This window comes from Camellia sinensis, chromosome 7 (genome assembly GCF_055761805.1).
Source record: "Camellia sinensis isolate YWXY chromosome 7, ASM5576180v1, whole genome shotgun sequence".
Taxonomy (NCBI): domain Eukaryota; kingdom Viridiplantae; phylum Streptophyta; class Magnoliopsida; order Ericales; family Theaceae; genus Camellia; species Camellia sinensis.
Genome location: NC_138967.1, coordinates 130,009,202 through 130,031,531, shown reverse-complemented (window position 1 = coordinate 130,031,531; position 22,330 = coordinate 130,009,202). Strand labels below are relative to the sequence as shown.

At 39.9% G+C, this 22,330-nt stretch overlaps 2 protein-coding genes and 1 pseudogene across 2 annotated transcripts; 1 reads left to right on the top strand and 2 right to left on the bottom strand.

The window, feature by feature from the left end:
• The first annotated feature begins 3,204 nt into the window (after positions 1 to 3,204).
• LOC114311549 (septum-promoting GTP-binding protein 1-like) lies at positions 3,205 to 6,168 on the top strand (annotated as a pseudogene).
• Positions 6,169 to 16,619: 10,451 nt separating this feature from the next.
• On the bottom strand, positions 16,620 to 17,537 carry LOC145796096 (uncharacterized). The gene has a single exon (XM_082881099.1). It carries the CDS (start codon positions 17,535 to 17,537, stop codon positions 16,620 to 16,622), a length of 918 nt encoding a protein of 305 aa, XP_082737225.1.
• Positions 17,538 to 17,825: 288 nt separating this feature from the next.
• On the bottom strand, positions 17,826 to 18,488 carry LOC145796095 (uncharacterized). The gene has a single exon (XM_082881098.1). It carries the CDS (start codon positions 18,486 to 18,488, stop codon positions 17,826 to 17,828), a length of 663 nt encoding a protein of 220 aa, XP_082737224.1.
• Between the last annotated feature and the right edge of the window lie 3,842 nt (positions 18,489 to 22,330).

The following is a 22,330-nucleotide window of genomic DNA, read 5'->3' as shown; positions in this document are numbered from 1 at the left end:
AGCGCCTCTTTCCCCGCTCGAGCGCGCACAGACCAATAGAGCAGTCCGCTCGAGCGGAGATTCACAACTCCCAGAATCTCAGGCCGTCTGCAAAATTTCTGAGAACCCCAAAAGTCCACTCGAGCGTCAACTCCTCCGCTCGAGCGGAGGGAAAAATTCTAGGTTGTCACAAAAATGATGTCTCATATAGGGTGGGCCACAACCCAGAAGAAATACACTAAACTAACTATAAACAATGACTAAAATAACAGCATTCGATAGATGGTCCACACTTATATTCCCACTTATAACACATTACAGTTTCATGACATTCAAGTCCATGTTACATTTCATTTCCCACTTCTCTTTCAACTTTGAGTTTGAAAACAAGGCTCAGAACCTAGCCAAATAACTTAATGAGATTATGACTCATCTTTAAAACACTGTTGAAATTTATGATGGATACACATTTTGGTGCTGTATCAATAATACATAAACCACTTCCATACTTCACGAAGGATACACATTTTGATGCTGTATCAATATAACATAGAAATACTTCTATACTTCACAATTGATAACGATATACATTTTAGTGCTATAACAAATCAATTCAAACACCTCCATAATCCACACTTGATACACATTTTAGTGCTGTATCAATGTCAAACAAAATCCGATTTAGAGGTCCATCCCCTATCTTCCCTCAAGCCGTGGAGTACATCCCCTATCTCCTCCCACACACACAATGTATATAAACGCAGATGATATACATAATCAATCAATACATAGAGTTAATGTATTATTCCAACCGCTATATTTGATAGCATACTCAATCGATTAGTTTTAGTTTGCCTAATCATCATGCATTGTCTACAACAATCAAGACTATCCTCCACCGATAGCCCAAAGCAGTTATTTCTAAACAGAAAATAAATGCACCAAATGGATAAAATATCAACATTTCAACTACATGAGTGATAAATGATCCAACTACACCCTTTAATCTCATACATTCCCAATTTCAACAGTCTCAATTCAATTTCTCATTTCTCAAAATTAATTTTACAACTTAATTTATCAATGTAATTAGGGCATTTCCCATAATTAACAAAACAACCCTAAGGTTCCATTTCTATCAATAACCCAACATTTACCTCATTTCTCCATGTTAAACATGCATATAGGTTTATATAAGTAAAACCCCCTTCTTTTGTAAAATTACATAAAGGCCCAAACTTTCTCAAAATTACTCAACAACCCCCAACATATCAAAATGCTAAAATTTAAAGACAAAGCTCATAAGGAGGAGTAGGATATCCCTACCTCAAATTTAGAAGGGGAAAAAGGAAAAAAAAATCCAAAAGTCAACGGAAGAGAAACCAAGCTTTGCTTCGATCAAAATGAAGCCCTCGACAAGCTCTACACTTTATCTCAAAGGAGCAAGGTGAGTAGAGGTCTTCAAACAAGTAGATCTAAGGATCTTTGAGTAAAAAGTGCCTTTTGAGAGAGAGAGAGAGAAGGTGTTTCACGGTTTGGAGAGAAGAAAGGGAAGAAAAAGTGAGAGAAAAGGTCAAGTGAGGGCCTTTATATAGCACTAGGTCAAAAATAGATATAAGCCCCAAAGTCAACTCAAAATATTTAGTCAAAATATCCCCAAAAAGCAGGTCCAAACCGTGAGAAAAATCTGGGAAAAAGTTGCAGGTGTCGACCCTTCACAACACAGGTGTCGACACCTAAGAAGAAATCTGGAACACTAAGTGTGACTGCACTGCAGGTGTCGACCCTTCCCTAGGCTGGTGTCAACACCATAATGCAGTGGGCAATTTCAGAACAAGGGTCGACCCTTGCGGCCAACCAAAAAGAGAAGGTGTCGATACCACCAAGGCTGGTGTCGACATCAGAATGCAGTGAACAAATTCAGAACAAGGTCGACCCTTCCCAGCTTTGGTGTGGACCCTTATGGAAAACAAAAGAGAAGGTGTCGACACCACCAAGACCGGTGTCGACCCCAGAACATGATTTTCAAGCTTCCAAACAACTTTTCAACGCGAACGAGCGTGAACGAGCAATCCCAACAAGTTTAAATCAATTTGTACACCTCCAAAACTGAGGTACAACAACACCAAAGATTCCCAAAATAAAATAAAGGGTTCAAATACATTTACCAAAAGCTTTAAAAGGCTCAAGTGCTACACAAAATTTTCAATTTTGCACAAAAAAAATAATTCAATTTTTTCAAAAAAAAAAACAATAGTTTTTTTTTTTTTTTTGCACACACACACACACACACACATATATATACATATATATATATTTAGATTTTTCAATTTGAAAGTTGATGTTTTGAAAACTCAAATGAATGTCAAATCACCATGTTCCTTTATAAATAATCATAAATAATAAACAATCATTATTTGAAGAAGAATTCCGACTATTAAAAATTTAATGGGACTTGAAGGTCTAAAAAATCTTAGTTAGGACTTAATGGAATATAAGTTCATAAATTAGAACTGGTGTGTAAATGCCGCATAATTATATTGCAGTGACTTGGGCTTTGACAAGTCAGTTAAGACTAGAGATTAGTTTGGATCAAATTTAGACAAATCTCTGCATGCTTTAGAGTGAAATTGAGTAACCAGACTTCAACCGAATCGAATTTATCCGAGTTTCAGCCTAAAAAACTGTTTGTCACATCATTAGATAAGTCGTTAGAGCAATAGTAGCCAGAGAAGAAAGCATTTTATGTAATGGGTATATTATGTAAATAAGATAAAGTAGCGGATTCTTTCATTTATTAATTAACATGTGATAAAAATAAAATTCAATAAGTCACTTTGTACTTGGCCCAAAATATTGAGTGTTCGGCCATATCAAATTTTGACCTCACTTCTTATCACATGTTAATTAATAAGTGGATTTAAAAAGCTGACAATGTTGAATTTGTTTTAAATTTAGCGTACCCAAAAAAACAAGTCAACTGTCCATATAAATCGGCCACCGTCTTAGCCAAATAGTGGTTAAAAATATAAAAACAGTGAGTTCCAAAAATACCCCCAAACACACCCACAAAAATATTATACCACAAAGAACCCAGCTTTCCCTTTCCATGACCGCACTGCGCCTGCTGTTTTGAGGCCATCCCACATGACCCTTTTTCTTCACTACTTAAGCTTCGCCCAAAAAAAAAAAAAAAAAAAAAAAATCAAAAGTTAAAAAAAAAACATGTTACGTGTCACCGTTCATCGACGAATCCTCCGTCGGGCCTCGAGCCTCCAGCGCTGCTTTCGCTTTCACTGGAACCAAATCCTGGCTTGCACGCTACGAAAGTCATGTACTTATAGGCAGCTACCACACATCGCCACCATGTCGTCTTCATCTCTGGTGGCTTCAGAGAGAGGGTTTGAGACCCCCGACATGCCTTGTGGGTGCTGTGAACACAGTAGGGACTCTTCAGACTTGGTTGCGTTGAAGATCAGTCTCTTGGGTGATTCCCAAATTGCGAAAACTAGTTTTCTGGCAAGAGCTTCTTTTTTTTTCTTGGAAATGTTGTTTTATGCTTTCCTGGCAACCAAACATAGCATATTAAAATGTTGTTCTTGCTCTAATTTTTTTTTTCTTTTTTGTTATTTATTTTTAGACAACGTATGTTGGGGGAGAGAGACAAGAAGAAGGATTTGAGATATCAAATTCAGGACTAAATCAGATGGATAAAACACTCTGTGTTGGAGGGGCACGTATTGCTTATAGAATCTTGGAGGTTGTAGGTATGCATGGTTCCTTCTTTTCATAATAATTTACTAAATAATAAGTCTACAAGTATAGAACTAATCGTAAAATATACAAATGGAACAATCTGAATAAAATCGTTTCTCTAATGACAAGCCTTGCCATCTGATATTTATTGATTGAAATGGAAATATATGCATATATATCTACTGATCAATTATAATTTTGAATGGTGTACAAGGAGATGAAACATCCCAGAATCCGATTCCTAGTGCTTGTAAAGACTCGATAGCAATGTTATTCATGTTTGATCTAACAAGTCGATGTACTTTAAACAGGTAATTTTTCAAAATGCCCAAGGTTTTCACAAATTATGATTATAAAATTGTAGTTATTATTTAGGTATGAATAATAAAGTAAACTCATGAGATTACTACTTAACTCTCTCTGTGTTTGTAGTGTTAAATGATATCAAAAATCAAGGAAATGGAATCAGGTACCCATGCTCTGCTTCACCACCTCATGTGATCTTTTTAGGGAAAATTTCAATTTAGTGTAAATTATAAAAAAAAAAATAATAATAATTACAGATAAGTGATAAGTTTTACAAATATTAATAATTATAATTATAATTTTTTTTACAAATCTATAATAACTTTCTAAAAGTACCACTGAGTGGTAATTTCCCCCATCTTTTTACCCAAATCTCTTTGTTTTTAAATATTAATATACTCCCAAAAAGTAATAATCTACAAACTCATGTCCATAAAAAAAAAATGATGTGACTTCTTATGATTTTTTAATTTCTAATCAAAACATTCATAATTGCCCTCATATTTTAAAATGTCATTGACAATCATTTTAGATATGTTTTCTGTATAAACTTTCTGTTCGAAAATCATTTTTAATTCATAACCTCTCTGTCTTTTGTCTCATTATATTCCTTAATAGATAATCTAGTGGGAATTTTGAGACAATCGTTGGGTTGGGTTGAATTGAATGTGCATTAGTATTACATGATGTAGTAAGAATTTGAAGATATATAAATTTCTGAGACATAATTGTATAATTAAAAATGCATCAGATTGGAAAGATATAGAAATTTAAATATAGAGGACCCTTGACCTTGTTTCTAATTTGTATTAACTAAATTTTTTGTAATTGTTGTAGACGGCAATTCCAATACTCATAGGTCATGTTTGATTCACAAGACTAATAGTGAAGATATTAATAATTCCATCAAATTATTGTGGTATTCACTATCCAATTGGATTAGTAAGATAAATTATCCCATTGTCCATTGTCCATTGTTTGATTTGCATTGGATAAGAAAACATATGAAGGTAAAAGAGTCTTTTTATTTTATTTCCCAACTCAAGATATATAATCTCACCCCTACCACATTACTAATAATCCTACAAATTTGTTAGATTAATTATCCATTAGATTAATAATCCTGAAACAAAATTTCAAAACAAACACAGGATTATTGAGCCCACGGATTAATAATCCCAATCTCATGCTCTAAATTCGACGATTTTGTACAATTACCGATAGATGTTCAGTGGACAATTGCAAGTTAGGTAATATATTTGATCTCTTCTGATCATGCAACAATATGCATATAACTGATTCAGATACAAAATATATATGACTAAATTAACTATCACTAAAATCTTATCCATTTACTATTATCATGTCTCAAAATGTGGACCAAGCTGGCGAGACTCATGGATCAATTAACTGAGAAATTTGCTGTAATTAATTTTCACATGATAGAAGAAAAATAGAATTAAAAGCAGAATGATTGAAGAAAAAAAAAAGGGAGAGAAAACAAGTACATTAGGGCATCATGATTTACTGGGTCATATCCATTTAATGATTTCTAGCTGGAAAAAATACAAATCAAATTTGATTATTCTTTTTTTGAGTATATTCATAGAAAGGGATTGAAGGGACATAGACATCATAGTCAATTCTTTAGTAAGAAACATATTTTTTGACTCTTGGAACACACTGATTAAGTCGCAAACATGGCCTGTTCGGTATTTTTTTCAAAAAGATTTAATTTCGTGTTTTTAGAAACAAAAATAATGAAAAGTTTCAAAAACAATTTTCAATTTCAATTTTGTGTAGAAACAATTTTCTAAAATTCATGAAACAGTTTATAAGTGTTTCCTGAAACTGATATGTTTCCAAAAAATAATTTTCAAAAGAACAGCGGTTCGTTGTTCCCACCTAAACCCTAAATCCAATATAAGAAACTATTTGTCATGTGTGCATTGTTGTTAACAGGCAAGAGCATATGCAAGGGCCCTGAATGCAACACTTTTCTTTCCAAGTGCAACCTACAACATAAATGTGAACAAGATCTTCAAGTTCATCACGACAAAGTTGTTCAACCTACCATGGGCTCCTGAGCGAAACCTCACAATCGGAGAACCCATCATTGATTTCTAGTTGTTGCTTGGGATTAAACATATTTGGTTTGTAAGTAGAGTAGGAAATTTATGGATCCTACGTAAGAAGATTGAAATCAACCGGTTCACTAGGTTTGTATTAATTGTCTGTTCCCAGTGAATATTCAGAGCTGTTTCAATTGAATATAATGAAGAGGATGATACAGGCTCAGGAGCCCACATCTCCATGTAAGAATAACTCTATTTCATTCAACCTATTACTGAGCTCAATAAGCTTATATATATTATGAAAATAAAGCTACTTGAGTTCTAGTTATCCGCTCAATCGAAACTCGTTTGAGATCGACTTGAAAGGTAAACAAGCCATGCTTGAACATATTTTGGAAGCTTGTTAAGTTTTTAAATCAAGTTTGAATAACCTACTACTTAGCTCGACTCAACTCATTTACAACCCTATATGTGTTTCAGTTGAGGACATGATGCATCTTCTGAAAATAAGTGGGCCTATAAAAGACACACCGACTTGTTGGGGAAGAAAATGTAAGTAAACTAGAGGGAATTTGAATGGTCACAAGTGCTGCGTATCAAAGGAATAATTAAAAGTGTCATCAATTGGCTAGTTTATTCAAAACAAGCTTTTCCACTACAATGTGAAAAATCATATTATTTTGAACTTGAAAGCCAAAATATATGCCATATTAGCATATCAGGCAACGATAGCAAAACTTGAAATTCAGAGGACATAAGGGTCCAATCTAAAAGCAGATATATGGCATTTGGAGACGAGCATCACTCAAGCTTCACTTCTCTTGTTGGTGGGTCCAATTGCAAATAGTAGAATGGTTCCGTTGGTTCTTCACTGTACACCAAACATTCAATCAATTGATTAGCGGCAACAATTTGTAGACGTCCCCCGAACGCCCCGGGAGGGTGAGTTCCCGTTCTGTTCATTTGGGGGTGCTACAGCTCGGACTCGATTTGTGTCACGGTTCTAAATCTTGAACCAAAGAGTCCAAATCCGGCAAATCGTTTTGAGAAAAACAGATTTTTTGAAAAGTAGTGCCAAACATGGACTGCTTTGCCAGATACAGAGTCGCTACCTAAATATTTTTAAAATGGGAGAATTTAGGAAACCCTGACTCGGTGCCGAAGGCCACGTGTCTGTCATCACCGGAGTTGTCTCGGCTCGGGAGCTTGGGTACGATCGGGGAAGGTCAGCTATGAGCACCCCCTTTCGCCCGGTCCGAAGACCGGCCTCTACTAACCGTGATATCCGATTTTGAAAACGTTATGTGTTCTTATTCCAGTTGTTAGCCTAGAATTACTATGTTATGCGCACAGCAAACAAGTATAGACTAGATTGCCTAATTTGGAAATAAGCATTGCATATCCGTTTGTTTTGAAAAGTGCTTTGGAATTTGCTACTCGCGAGTAGGCTAAATATGGATTTCAACGAGTTTTTCCAACTCAAACAATCCAACCTTCACCCGCAGGCATCCAAACAATTTATAACACATAAGCATCTAGCCACATGTTAAGCATGCTATCATGGCGACATTCACACTCATGCGATATGCTAAAGCGGAAATACTTACATCGTACTCCGTGCCAAAACAATAAACTAGTTAGCAAACATGCATGTCCTAGCTCATGTTAAATTGCCTGATGCAACACATACAAGATGCAATCAAAGTAGGCTCGGCTAACCTAAACATGGCATATGAAATGCGATCAATTGATGCACGTATTCAATTTGGAATTGAAGTACAAATGCAGTTAGCGTGATGTGCCGAGCCCAATGCATGTAATACAAATGCATGAATGCACGCATGCATAGCATAAGGTATGCTAATCCGAAAAATGCCCTAATCTACCATTATAAGCAGGTAAATAAAAGGGAAGAAAGACGTGAGATTGGAAGACATTCACACACTCACACACACTTATTACAGATTTGCCCTCGCTCAGAGGGACCGAATAAATATTACAAATTAATTAACTACGCAAGCTAATTAAATATTACAAATTAATTAATTAATTAACAAATTAATTAATCTAAGAAAAAACAGTAAACCTCCTCGGGAGGAGAGCCTGATGCAATGCACGCTCGGTCTTGCTCGGAAATGCACCACCATGCACAGGCTGCCTCTGTTTTCCTTCCTTTGCTCCTCTGGAGGCTGTCAAAACCTCAGGACTGCTTCTCTGGATGCTGGGGAGTGCCACCGGCTGCATATAATTGCCACCGGCAGTGTGGTTTAGTCACCGGCACAAAATGAAGCTATCGGCTGCTGGTTCACTGCCGGTCGGCAATATATACTGCCGGTCGGCAAAAAAGGCCTGCAGAACCTGCAACTCACAGCAGCAGAGGACAAGGCAAAGCATGGCAGCACAATTCAAGACATATATGCACCAATCATGTCCCTTATCATGGTAATGACTCAAAGGGGCATGCGTCTCGATTCTCGGACCACCAATCGCGCATTTCCATGCATGATGGCCCAAAGAACCAAGTATGCGACTTTGATTTCAAATGCGTGCAAACCAAATCAAACCAAAGTCCCAATCCCTATCACCAAATCAAGGGACAAGGAATGCATGTTGATGCAATGCAACCTAAGCATGTTATCTTTCATGCAACATGAACAATGCAATGTACTTATGCAAAGCATACAAGCAAGCATGCAAGGTAAGCATGCAAACCAAATAGAGGATGGACTTAAACATGAATTAGGCAGCTCTAAATAGGCCTAAAACAGCGGCCAAAATGCCCAAAAATGAAGGATAAACACACATGCACACATACACATGTTATGGTCCAAGCCTTAAGCATTAAGCAAGCAACATTCAAGCATACTCGAAAAGAGATTTCATGGACAATTAGCATGCAACATGAGCTCTAAAATCATGCTATAAAATGATGCCAAATCATGTTAAACAAGATAAGCAAATGCATGCAAGCATGGTCCAAATACTTGAGGCAAGTCATAAAGCTTTGAAGCACATTTAGCACAACAATCATGGCATGCATTAAACAACTAAAAACAGATTTTTAGCATGTTAAAGCAAGGCTAAAGGACTACTTAGATGGCATCTAAGTGGCTCAAATTCAGAGGCATGCACAATGGTCAAAACATGAAGCATGCAACACATGCTTCCAAAGCATTAAAGAAGCATGCAAGGCAAACACATAGGCATGAAAATGGGACTGAAATAACATGTAGGGTGGCCCCAAACCACCAAATCAATGCAAAGATGTCATGCTATGCATGCACATACTTAAGGCCAACAAGCCGAAATGCAAAGAGGCTATGCTAAGCATGCTAAAATCACCCCAAACACCTATGGACAGACCTAAAACATGTCAAGATAAGCACAAAATCTTCACAAATGTAAGCCTAAAACATGCTAAAAACAAAGGCACACAACCTAAGACATGTTAAGGGATCACAAGGCATTACATGGCAACTATGCTAAGCATGCATGGAGTACCAAAACCAATTTAAAATCATGTCATATTATGTAAATATAAGCATGAAAAACAGCCTATACATGCTCAACACACACTCAAACATAGGCTCCCTTTAGAGGCCAAAACATGTCCTTTTCAAGGACAACAAGGAGAGGGGGTGACCCTCTCCTTCTTGGGACTTCAAGGCATCACCTTCACAACTAAAATCCCTCAAGATTTCAATGGTGAAGAGACCCCGGCACCAAAATCCGGGAGTTCACACAAAAGGGCACAAAATGAGGCCTTTCAAGGCCTAAGGGTTTTCAAACTTACCCAAATCACAAAACACTCTTAACAAACAACCAAGAGGGCTTAAAAAAAAGAACTTTTTTGTATTATACACCAAGCTCAAAAACGATTTTAAGACAGGTAAAAATACAATGCAAAAACGGGGTAAAAAGGGGTAAGGTTCTTACCCTTGTAGACCTCTTCAACAATGGTGACCTTGTTGCTTCCTTGGGCTCCAAACCAGTCAAGAACCTCAAGAACAAGCCCTTAGAACCTTAGTTTCAAGAGGAAGGTGAAACACTAGGTGCTTGTGTGCAATAGTATGGACTAAAACACACACAAGAGTGAATATAGAGATAGGATGTGTACGCAACTCAAACCCTAAAACCAGAGCTTGGTCTGTGTTTTTCCCTCCCTAAAATGTCTAAAGTCCCTAACCTTGCAACAAGAGAGAGCCCCTCTCTTTATAGAAGCTTTTGTCTTGTAAAGCTTACAAGACAAGCTTCATAAGAGGGAGATCCCTCCATACACGTGTATGGAGGGGAGCAAAAGGCAAGAAAGCTGTCTTAAAATATCTGCAAAAGCAGATGCACAGTAGTCGGCCGGCCAAAAATGCCATTTTGGCAAAATAGAGTGCCGACCGGCATTAAAAAGTGCCGACCGGCAATATAAGATGTCGACCAGCAAACTACAGTGCCGATGGAAGCAAAAACCAGCCGGTGGCCTCTAGCCACTGCCGGTGGTGGGTGGGGATGGTCTACAAGCCCTACCCTGCCCTTCCAAGGCAAAAAGCAAGTGTTTGGTGCAAAACCAGACACTAAACGGTCGAGTTCGGAGATCCTGAGGCAAGGCGCGTAGCCGAGACCTCCGGGAACTCCAAACGAACACAAACATGGATGATCACCGAGTGTTCAAACGGTGACGTCCAAGTCTTGAGGACGGTCAAAAATGGGGTGTCTACACAATTACTTCAGAATGTAATGGAACAATTGAAATTAGAATTAAGCAATTAGTTATCTCAAAAGGTAGAAAAAGACTTCAAATTATTGTGCGATGGAAATTTTGGACAATGAAGCAACTTCTAACAAATTATAATCTACATATCTGGTATTCTATGTGATTAACTGCCAACGAAAGGCTTTCAGTGACCAATTAGAAAATTCTGAAGATTTAAAGAAGACATAATCTTAGATGCTTCATGAGTATATCAAAAGAATGTACTATAGTATAAGTGAATGAAAGAGAAAAAATAATCTTTTTTGGGATAAATCACCGAATGAAAGAAAACATACTCAGGTTTTGAGCACATGCATTGCCAGAAGAGCTTGAAAGGACCAAGAATTGTCTTAAATGGGTTACCTTCAAAGCAAGCCTACACAGAACACGATTGAAATAAACTCAAAATGTACTAAAATTGAGCTTAAACTTAATAGTGAACCATCAAATACAAGGCCATTGTAACGCCCCAAAATAATTTGACATGAACTACCCACAAGTGATCAACATTCACTCAACAATAACAATAATCTACCCATCTTTACATAATTAAATTAGAGTCCTTACAAAGGTTTTACATGCAGGTATACATTCATCGATACAAAGCATATGAATCTATAGCATGTAAAGCATCCATTCTCAAATCAATACAATGCCCTTAATGACTTACATCTTCCAAGGCATAAGCCTAGTTACACAAAAGTGGTCACTCGGACCCAAAACAAAATAGCCCTTGGCTTTAAAATTAATCACAAAAAAATAAAAGTGCACTACTCTTCTCAAAATACTTCCATGCCCTCAATTTGGCAGGATCACCACATCTTTACCTGCACCAAAACCCATAGGGCTGAGCATATAGCCCAGTAGAGAAACCTTAACAAAGTATGTACATTTGCGCAAGATTCACAATATTTTATGTAAATGCATATGTTTTGCCACACCATTTGAAGGAAAACTCATACTATGCTTACAGTCAACATTTATACAACCTCATTAATTTCCCACACTCCTAATTTTAAATCAAAAGGGGACGGTAAATACATTTCTGGTAATCCCTAGGCTGATGTCTGCAAGTAGGCTCAACAAACACTACCAAACTGTCATTTTTACCAGTGCTAACCAGAAGGCTCGACACCTATCCGCGTGGTTTTCTAGTCTTTCACCAAGGACACTCAGGCCATCTTATCAAATACAACTACACCCTCTATCTGGACTTACCACGTATTTACCCCTTTAACATTCTCATAATTCTTATTACAATATAACCTTTCTCAATGTAGATGTTTTTCAAAACTCCTGCCATGATGTATAGAAATGACAAAATTTACATGAAGATATGATGCAACAATGACATTCCATAGCGTTTCTTCCTTTACCTTCCTCCAATACCATTACACAATAAATAACATGTTCCACTGGTGTCAATTAACACGTAGAATTAGCTCATTATTATACATATTTCATAACACCCTAGTCATTCCATGATTATGTGAGACTTTCAATATCAACCTCCGAGTTTTCAATTCTCAAAGTCAATAGTGTTCAATAACTATCTTCTCACAATAAATTATTTTTCCATGTCACTAGCAACAACCTTCAAAGTAAATTCCTCACTCTCATATATCAAGAAAATTATCATTTTTCTTACCAAATATAAACTATATACTCACACACCCATATAAACACAAGAAAGGATATTTTACTCCATGGATTTCCATGTTTTCACAAAAAGCCCCAATTTCTAGTTTTTCACAAAATCTAAACATTTTTCATCTCCTTTATGAACTCTCTCCATGCATATCAATCTCAATCTACAAGGTTCCACACTTCTCAAATATTCTTTAAAAGAAGATGAGATGAGTTTTTCTTTAAGCAAAAATCAACAATTTCTTGAGCCCTAGGCTCCATTTTCAAATACATAGAGGGTTTCACAAAATCAACAAGAAACTTGCATAAATACACATATAACTCAAAGGAAACCCTACCTCAAAGCTTGGTGAAGAAATGGAGATGGTGAGAGAGAAGAAACCCTAGAAACCCAAGTTGTCAAAGCTCTAACCACACCACACAATGTTGCTCTAGCTTGTAGACCCAAAATAGAGAGGAATGATGTTGAATCTAAGCCCCAAGATTTGTAAGATCAAAGAGTCTTTAATGCTAGGGATGATTTCTAGAGAGAAGGTGGGTAGAAAATAGGTTTTAGAGTGAGAGAATGAGCCCCAAAATGTGTTACAAGTTCGACACAAAATGTAAGAAAAATGGGGTTTTCGGGCTGCCCAAGTCCCGCACGTGCGGCGCCCATCCCCGCACATGCGGCACGTCCCTCCCCCACGTGCGGCACTCCCACCCCGCACGTGCGGCGCTCCCCGCACCTGTCTCCCGTTCGTCCTTTTTAGGCAGTATGCTGCTCAGCCAAACACACCACTACTCGCACGTGCGGCCCTGGGCCCCTGCACGTGCGGCCCCCTGCTTTCCAGCCCGGATTTTCACAACTTGGCTCCCGAACGCTCCGAACTTGCTGCAACGCGCTCCGGAACAAACGAGATTCAACACACCCAAACAAAACATGAATAAGGGCTTAGATTTGATATAACTTTCGGACGTTTCAAACCCAACGGAAGTAAGAGAGGACGAAGCCAAAGAGAAGGAAAGGAATGAAGGAAACCTGGTCATTACAACCTCCTCACCATAGGAAATTTCGTCCCCAAAATTTGAATAAACCCACTAAACAAGAGTGTTCTATCAACAATAGTTAATTCAACAACATTAACAATTTACAACATTCATGTTCAACTGACATTTGGCATTTTCCTTATCATTTCCTCATCAAAGTGCAATTGCTCAAGCTAGAATGAAATGAAATGTCCACCCTATGGTATTATACTTTTTATCCTCATTCTCCAACATAATAATTTCTCATATCAAACATCCGGGATGCAATATAAATGGCAAAATGTCTTTCTTTCACAATATCAAGGTTAGAGCAACAACATATACAACAACCTACAATTAACCACCTAACCCCTCTCCCTTCATTATAGGGAAACATTACAAATTAGAGTATGCAACTAAACATTTTCAAACAAATCCGGATATTTGGAGCGGACTTCTGCCTCCCTCTCCCAAGTCACTTCTTCAACTCCATGGTGCCTCCACAACACCTTGACTAATGGTATGGTCTTACCCTGCAACACTTGCTCCCGGGTAACTAGAATTTGAACCGGTCGCTCCTCATAAGAGGCGTCCTCATCTACCTCCAAATCAACCCAATCTAACACGTGAGAAGGATCGGGCTCGTATTTCCTACGCATTGACACGTGAAACACATTGTGAACCTCCAAAAGTTGTGGCAGTAAGGCTAACCGGTAGGCCACTTCTCCGATTGTCTCTAATACCTCAAAAGGCCCAATGAACCTTGGAGACAACTTCCCGCTCTTGCCAAACCTCATTAAACCCCGTCTAGGTGAAATCTTAAGAAACACGTGATCACCCACATCAAAGGATAAGGGTCGCCTCCTCTTATCGGCATAACTTTTTTGTCGGCTTTGAGCTGTAGCCAACCTTGTACGAATGAGAGTAACTTTCTCGGTTGTCTCCCTCACAATTTTCGGACCCAACAACGGTGTATCCCCTACCTCAGCCCAACAAACCGGTGACCTACAAGGTCGGCCATACAAGGCCTCAAACGGTGCCATCTCGATGCTAGCCTGGTAACTATTGTTGTAGGTGAACTCAATCAACGGTAAGTGTCTCTCCCAAGACCCCTTGAAATCTAGGACACAAGCTCTAAGCATTTATTCCAAAATCTGTATAGTGCATTCCGATTGCCCATCGGTCTGCGGGTGGTAGGCGGTACTAAAGGTTAACTTGGTCCCCAATGCCTCTTGAAGGCTTTGCCATAATCGGGCGATAAAACGAGGATCCCTATCTGACACAATGGTGACCGGCACCCCATGAAGCTGAACTATCTCCCTAACATATAACTCTACCAAGTGCTCAACTGAGTCGTTACTTCGAATAGGAATGAAGTGAGTGGACTTGGTTAGTCTATCAACAATTACCCAAATGGTATCATTGCCCCGTTGCGTTCTAGGAAGCCCAACTACAAAGTCCATGGTCACGTGCTCCCATTTCCACTCGGCTATAGGTAAGGGTTGTAGCAAACCTGCTGGTCTTTGGTGCTCGGCCTTGACTTGCTGACAAGTAAGGCACTTGGACACAAAGGACGCGATATCCCGCTTCATACCCCTCCACCAAAACTGACGGCTAAGGTCACGATACATTTTGGTGCCTCTCGGGTGTACCGCAAGGCGTGAATGATGGAATTCCCAAAGCACCTCATCTCTATGAGATTTAGGCACAAATAAACGGTCTAGGTAGCGTATACTCTGGTCCGAGTGAATATTCAAACCCTTCTCTTCCTTCCCATTAGAGATCTTATCCCGAATTTACTCTACTTCCCGATCCCCTTGTTGTGCTTCTATAACTTTGCTAATCAAAACAGGTTGAGCACTCAAGCTAAACAATGTTGCACCTCCTTCGGACTCACTCAATTGCAATTCAAACTTGCCGACTTCACGCAACATACTCCACTCCCGAATGGCCACACACGCCAAACTACTCACAGTTTTTTGACTCAAGGCGTCAGTCACTACATTGGCCTTCCCCGGGTGATAGTGTAATTCAAAATCATAGTCTTCTAAAAATTCCATCCATCTACGTTGTCTTAGATTTAAGTCTTTCTGGGAAAACAAATATTTCAAGCTCTTATGGTCGGAGAAAATCTCAAACTTCTCACCATACAAGTAATGCCTCCAAATCTTCAAGGCAAACACTACTGCAGCTAGTTCTAAGTCATAGGTAGGGTAATTCTTCTTATGGATTTTTAACTGTCGGGAACCATACGCTACAACATTTCCCTCTTGCAACAAAGCACAACCAAGCCCATCCCGAGATGCATCACAGAAGACAGTATACCCCAAACCTCTCTCTGGAATGATCAACACCGGTGCCGTGGTCAACCTAGTCTTTAGCTCCTGAAAAGACTTTTCACAAGCTTCACCCCACGCAAACTTGACCCCCTTTCTAGTCAATCTAGTCAAAGGCGCGCCTAATTTAGAAAAGTCCCTCACAAATCGCCGATAGTACCACGCCAATCCCAAGAAACTCCGGATCTCAAAAACATTTTTAGGTTGCTCCCAATCTTGCACAGAATCTATCTTCGAAGAATCTACTGTTACTCCCTCACTTGACACAACGTGGCCCAAAAACTTCACCTCGAGGAGCCAAAACTCACACTTTTCAAATTTGGCATACAACCGATACTCCCTAAGCAAGTCAAGCACTATCCTCAAATGAGTCTCATGTCCCTCCTTGGAGGTCGAATAGGTAAGGATGTCGTCCACGAAGATGACCACAAAACGATCCAAGTACTCCTTAAAAATACGATTCATCAAGTCTATGAAAGAAGCCGGTGCGTTAGTCAACCCAAAGGGCATTACTAGGAACTCGTAGTGGCCATAACGCGTACGAAAGGCCGTTTTCTGGATGTCCTCCTCCCGGACTCTTAACTGGTGGTATCCCGACCTCAAGTCTATCTTCGAAAAGCAACAAGACCCTCTAAGTTGATCGAACAAGTTGTCTATTCTGGGTAAAGGGTATTTGTTCTTAACAGTGACTCGGTTCAACTTACGGTAATCGATACAAAACCGTAACGACCCATCCTTCTTCTTCGCAAAGAGGGTCAGCGCTCCCCAAGGTTACGTACTAGGGAGCATGAAGCCCTTGTCTAAAAGCTCTTGGAGTTGGATCTTCAATTCATGCAACTCCGCGGGGGCAAATCTATACGGCGCCATAGAAATGGGTGTCGTTCCAGGCACTAAGTCGATAGTGAACTCAATCTCCCGGTGGGGTGGCAAACTGATAAGGTCTTCGGGAAACACCTCCGGGTACTCACACACCATCCTTGGCAACTCAACTCGAGTCCCAACACTCTCACTATTCAAGAGAGTAGCTAGAAGGCTGCTAAGCTCGCTCCTACTACGAGGATCAAACACCGGTGACAAGGCCCGATCAACCCTATCCCCCAGAAAATAAAAACAATCGCCACCTGAAGTGCACACTGAGACTCTTTGCCGAAAGCAATCAATCACTGCCCGATACGAAGACAACCAATCCATGCCTAGAATAACGTCGAAACTGGACATGTCTAACAACACAAAAGCAAACGAAAGTCTATGCCTAGCAACCTCTATCTCACAATCACGACATCCCCGGTCTAGGTCAACTGTACCCCCAACTCGCGACTCAACTCTGAGTGGAGACGCTAACTGTGCCACCTCTAACCCAAATGCGGATGCAAATGCTGCAGACATGAATGAATGTGACGCACCCGTATCTATCAACACACTGGCCAATGAATTACACACAATAAATATACCTCTCATGACCGAAGGTCCTGGCATCTGCTCTGGCACTGTAGCAGCATACACGCGCCCCTGAGGCCTCTGGTCAACCTGCTCATCCCTTGGAGCATAGGCTTGTTGAACTGACTGTGCCGAAGCGGCTCCCTGGTGGACTCTCGAAGTCTGGACTGAATGGGTCTGCTGATGACTCTGGGTCTGCCTCGACCCGGATGCGCCAGAAGCGCCTCCCAACTGCGAGCAAGCTCTCTTCATGTACCCTGATTGACCGCGCTGGAAACAAGTAGGCCCTTGCCCCCTACTCTGAGACTGAGACTGATTCTCGGATCGGTTAGGTGGTGGTGGTAACATCTGTTGTTCCCCTCCCTTCTGTGGACACGCAAAGGCCTTGTGACCCAATTGGCCACATTTGAAGCAAGAGAACCCACTCGATGCACTCTTTCCCGAGCCCGCACTAGGCAAGGGAAAAGTGGACCTAGACTGCTGCGGCTGGGATTGGGATGTGAAAGTGCTCCTACTCTTCTTGTTAGGCCTAAAGTCCCCCTATGACCCTTGGCCCTTAGACCTCGAATTTCGAAGTCTCGCCTCCTTGGCCTCCACCATAATCTCCGCATGTACGGCCACCTCCACAAGGCTATCATACTCTCGGATCATGTTCCCGGCAACTTTGAACAAAATTTTTTTCCTCAACCTCTGCTCAAACTCAAAGCAACGACGCTCTTCCGTTGCTACCAACTTCGGTGCAAACCGGGACAAGCTAGAAAAGGCCGCTTCATACTCGGCCATGAACATATTTAATTGCAAAAGGTCCTTGAATTCCTGCCTCAACCTCTCCCTAGCCGTGGGAGGTAGGTACTTATCTTGGAAGGCCGTCACAAATGCCTCCCATGTTGGTGGTATCCGGCCCTTTGCATACTTCCACCATTGGCCAGCGTCGCCTTTGAGGTAATAACTAGCAAGGGTCACCCTCAACTCCCCATCCTCTATGTGAAGCATATCAAAGGTCTTCACAGTTTGTTCCAACCATTCATCCGCCTTCTTTGGATTGGACCCACCATGGAATTCATCCGGCTTGGCCCTTAAGAACTCCCTCGTGAGGAAGCTAGCTCTAGTCTCTGCAACATTCTCCCTTGCTTGGGTCTCCGCCCTCAGAATGTTCATGGACTCCCTCAAAACCCCTGCCATCTCCCGGGCTAGAGCCCCCATTGCGGCTTGGCCGGCTTGCCCTGGCACTTCCGCTTGCCCCACTTGTTCGGCCATGTCGGTTTGGCCTAAACCCTCTTCTTGTACCGGGACCCCTTGGACCGGCACCTTAAACACACCTCAGTGACCTCGACCTCGCCTTCCACCCCTACCACCTCGAGTCCGAACTCTTCCTAACATCCTAATTAAAGAACAAGGTAGATAATTTAGCACATAATTCCAAATGTGCTCGTAACTTGCCTCACACGTTAAACTATAATAATTACATCCATATATCATGCAACAATTTAATTCACTCCACATAAGCACTTAGTCACATAAACACATACAAATTATCCTTTAGTGATGAGATTCGTCCCACGAAAAATCAAGAATTCTTAGTAGAATGAGTATTGATCAAGTACCCTTCTAATAAGATCTCAAGGAATCTAATAGACGCGAACAACATCCCTAAAGTCTAATCCCATACCCACGTAGTCACATAAGCATACCATCATACAATCACAAAAACAAAATATTTCCTAGTCATGCGAAATGAACCCATTGTGGTATAACGACCACTTCCCGCGAGCCCCAAATATTCAAACTCGGTAGCTCTGATACCAAGTTGTAACGCTCCAAAATAATTTGACATGAACTACCCACAAGTGATCAACATTCACTCAACAATAACAATAATCTGCCCATCTTTACATAATTAAATTAGAGTCCTTACAAAGGTTTTACATGCGGGTATACATTCATCGATACAAAGCATATGAATCTATAGCATGTAAAGCATCCATTCTCAAAACAATACAATGCCCTTAAGGGCTTACATCTTCCAAGGCATAAGCCTAGTTACACAAAAGTGGTCACTCGGACCCAAAACAAAATAGCCCTTGGCTTTACAATTAATCACAAAAAAATAAAAGTGCACTACTCTTCTCAAAACACTTCCACGCCCTCAATTTGGCGGGATCACCACATCTTTACCTGCACCAAAACCCATAGGGCTGAGCATATAGCCCAGTAGAGAAACCTTAACAAAGTATGTACATTTGCGCAAGATTCACAATATTTTATGTAAATGCATATGTTATGCCACGCCATTTGAAGGAAAACTCATACTATGCTTTTCTTGAAAATCACCATGCTTACAGTCAACATTTATACAACCTCATTAATTTCCCACACTCCCAATTTTAAATCAAAAGGGGACGGTAAATACATTTCTGGTAATCCCTAGGCTGGTGTCTGTTAGTAGGCTCAACAAACACTACCAAACTGTCATTTTTACCGGTGCTAACCGGAAGGCTCGACACCTATCCGCGCTGTTTTCTAGTCTTTCACCAAGGACACTCAGGCCATCTTATCAAATAAATCTACACCCCCTATCCGGACTTACCACGTATTTACCCCTTTAACATTCTCATAATTCTTATTACAATATAACCTTTCTCAATGTAGATGTTTTCCAAAACTCCTGCCATGATGTATAGAAATGACAAAATTTACATGAAGATATGATGCAACAATGACATTCCATAGCCTTTCTTCCTTTACCTTCCTCAATACCATTACACAGTAAATCACATGTTCCACCGATGTCAATTAACGCGTAGCATTAGCTCATTATTATACATATTTCATAACACCCTAGTCATTCCATGATTATGTGAGACTTTCAATATCAACCTCCGAGTTTTCAATTCTCAAAGTCAATAGCGTTCAATAACTATCTTCTCACAATAAATTATTTTTCCATGTCACTAGCAACAACCTTCAAAGTGAATTCCTCACTCTCATATATCAAGAAAATTATCATTTTTCTTACCAAATATAAACTCTATACTCATACACCCATATAAACACAAGAAAGGATATTTTACTCCATGGATTTCCATGTTTTCACAAAAAGCCCCAATTTCTAGTTTTTCACAAAATCTAAACATTTTTCATCTCCTTTATGAACTCTCTCCATTCATATCAATCTCAATCTACAAGGTTCCACACTTCTCAAATATTCTTTAAAAGAAGATGAGATGAGTTTTTCTTTAAGCAAAAATCAACAATTTCTTGAGCCCTAGGCTCCATTTTCGAAATACATAGAGGGTTTCACAAAATCAACAAGAAACTTGCATAAATACACATATAACTCAAAGGAAACCCTACCTCAAAGCTTGGTGAAGAAATGGAGATGGTGAGAGAGAAGAAACCCTAGAAACCCAAGTTGTCAAAGCTCTAACCCCACCACACAATGTTGCTCTAGCTTCTACACCCAAAATAGAGAGGAATGATGTTGAATCTAAGTCCCAAGATTTGTAAGATCAAAGAGTCTTTAATGCTAGGGATGATTTCTAGAGAGAAGGTGGAGAGAAAATAGGCTTTAGAGTGAGAGAATGAGCCCCAAAATGTGTTACATGTTTGACCCAAAATGTAAGAAAAATAGGGTTTTCGGGCTGCCCAGGTCCCGCACGTACGGCGCGTCCCTCCCGCACGTGCGGCACTCCCCGCACCTGCCTCCCGCTCGTGCCTTTTAGGCAGTATACTGCTCAGCCAAACACACCACTCCCTGCACGTGCGGCCCTGGGCCCCCGAACGTGCGGCCCCCTACTTTCCAGCCCGGATTTTCACAACTTGGCTCCCGAACCCTCCGAACTTGCTCCAACGTGTTCCGGAACCAGCGAGATTCAACACACCCAAACAAAACATGAATAAGGGCTTAGATTTGATATAACTTTCGGACGTTTCAAACCCAACGAAAGTAAGAGAGGACGAAGCCAAACAGAAAGAAGGGAATGAAGGAAACCCGGTCATTACAGCCATCATAATACATGCCGACAAAGGTCAAATAGTCGTAATCTGTTTCAACTTAAACATAGTGTTTCATTTGGGATGTCTACCATCTCCTCGCACATCTAAGCATTATTGGTTATTTTCGTCTCCTTGCGAAGCAATCATATTGAATTTTCTATAATTGAACTTACTTCTACTTTATTTTGTGGTTGCCAGCAAGGAAGCAAAAATGGAAAACAACAATGAAGGCCGAAATGTGATATGGAATCAAAATTCTAAAATAGAGGCTTGATAGGAAAACTTTAAGAAAACTTTGAAAAAATCAATATGAAACATTAGAAGACTTCCACGATAAATAGACATGCGACCTCAACATAAAAAAGATGAGTTTGATCCTAGACTTCTATGCATTGGGGTTCCTTGTGTGTGTATGTGCTTAGGTAATGACTAATATAAATGCCAAAACCAGCATAACATATTCAATCAAGAAAATCGATTAACTCTAGCAAAATATTGTACAACATCCATCTAAAATAATACTAATTTTAACAGTGGTAGCATGCAAGTCCAACAGTATGCAGCAAAGAAATACTACAAACTGTTACACAAGAATCTTTGTGTCATTGAAAAGGGTATGAACTTTTAAAGTCCCTTTCAAGGTAGGTTTTACGTGTGGATTGCTGCTCTCAGGAAGATTTTGTAAATTTACAATTGCATTAGAAGACGACATGTTCCCCTAAATTGAAGTTCAAAGTGCATGGAGGTGATGGAGTTAGAGGACCATCTCCCTTTGTAAAGTGGCTAGGGAGGTACGGAATTGCTCTGGGCTAGTTTCATTCAGACCGAGTGTTTTCCAGGATGGGTGGTAGCTGAGTTATTTCAAAGTTGAGTAAGTAAAAGGAGAATCGAACTAAGGAATGGAGACCTTTATGTGGAGCATTTGGGGAAAGAGACTTTCATGCTTCTAAGGAGTTGAGTCAATTGACAAGAAGGCGAAGGACAAGTTTCAGAGTTTGATATGTAGTTGAGCCCACAAAGAGTTAAGTCCTTCACTTGATGGTTTTAAG

What these genes read in the sequence shown, in the direction of transcription:
- LOC145796096 (XM_082881099.1), bottom strand. Translation starts at nt 17,537, where the DNA reads ATGAAGAGAGCTTGCTCGCAGTTGGGAGGCGCTTCTGGCGCATCCGGG.
- LOC145796095 (XM_082881098.1), bottom strand. Translation starts at nt 18,488, where the DNA reads ATGGGGGCTCTAGCCCGGGAGATGGCAGGGGTTTTGAGGGAGTCCATG.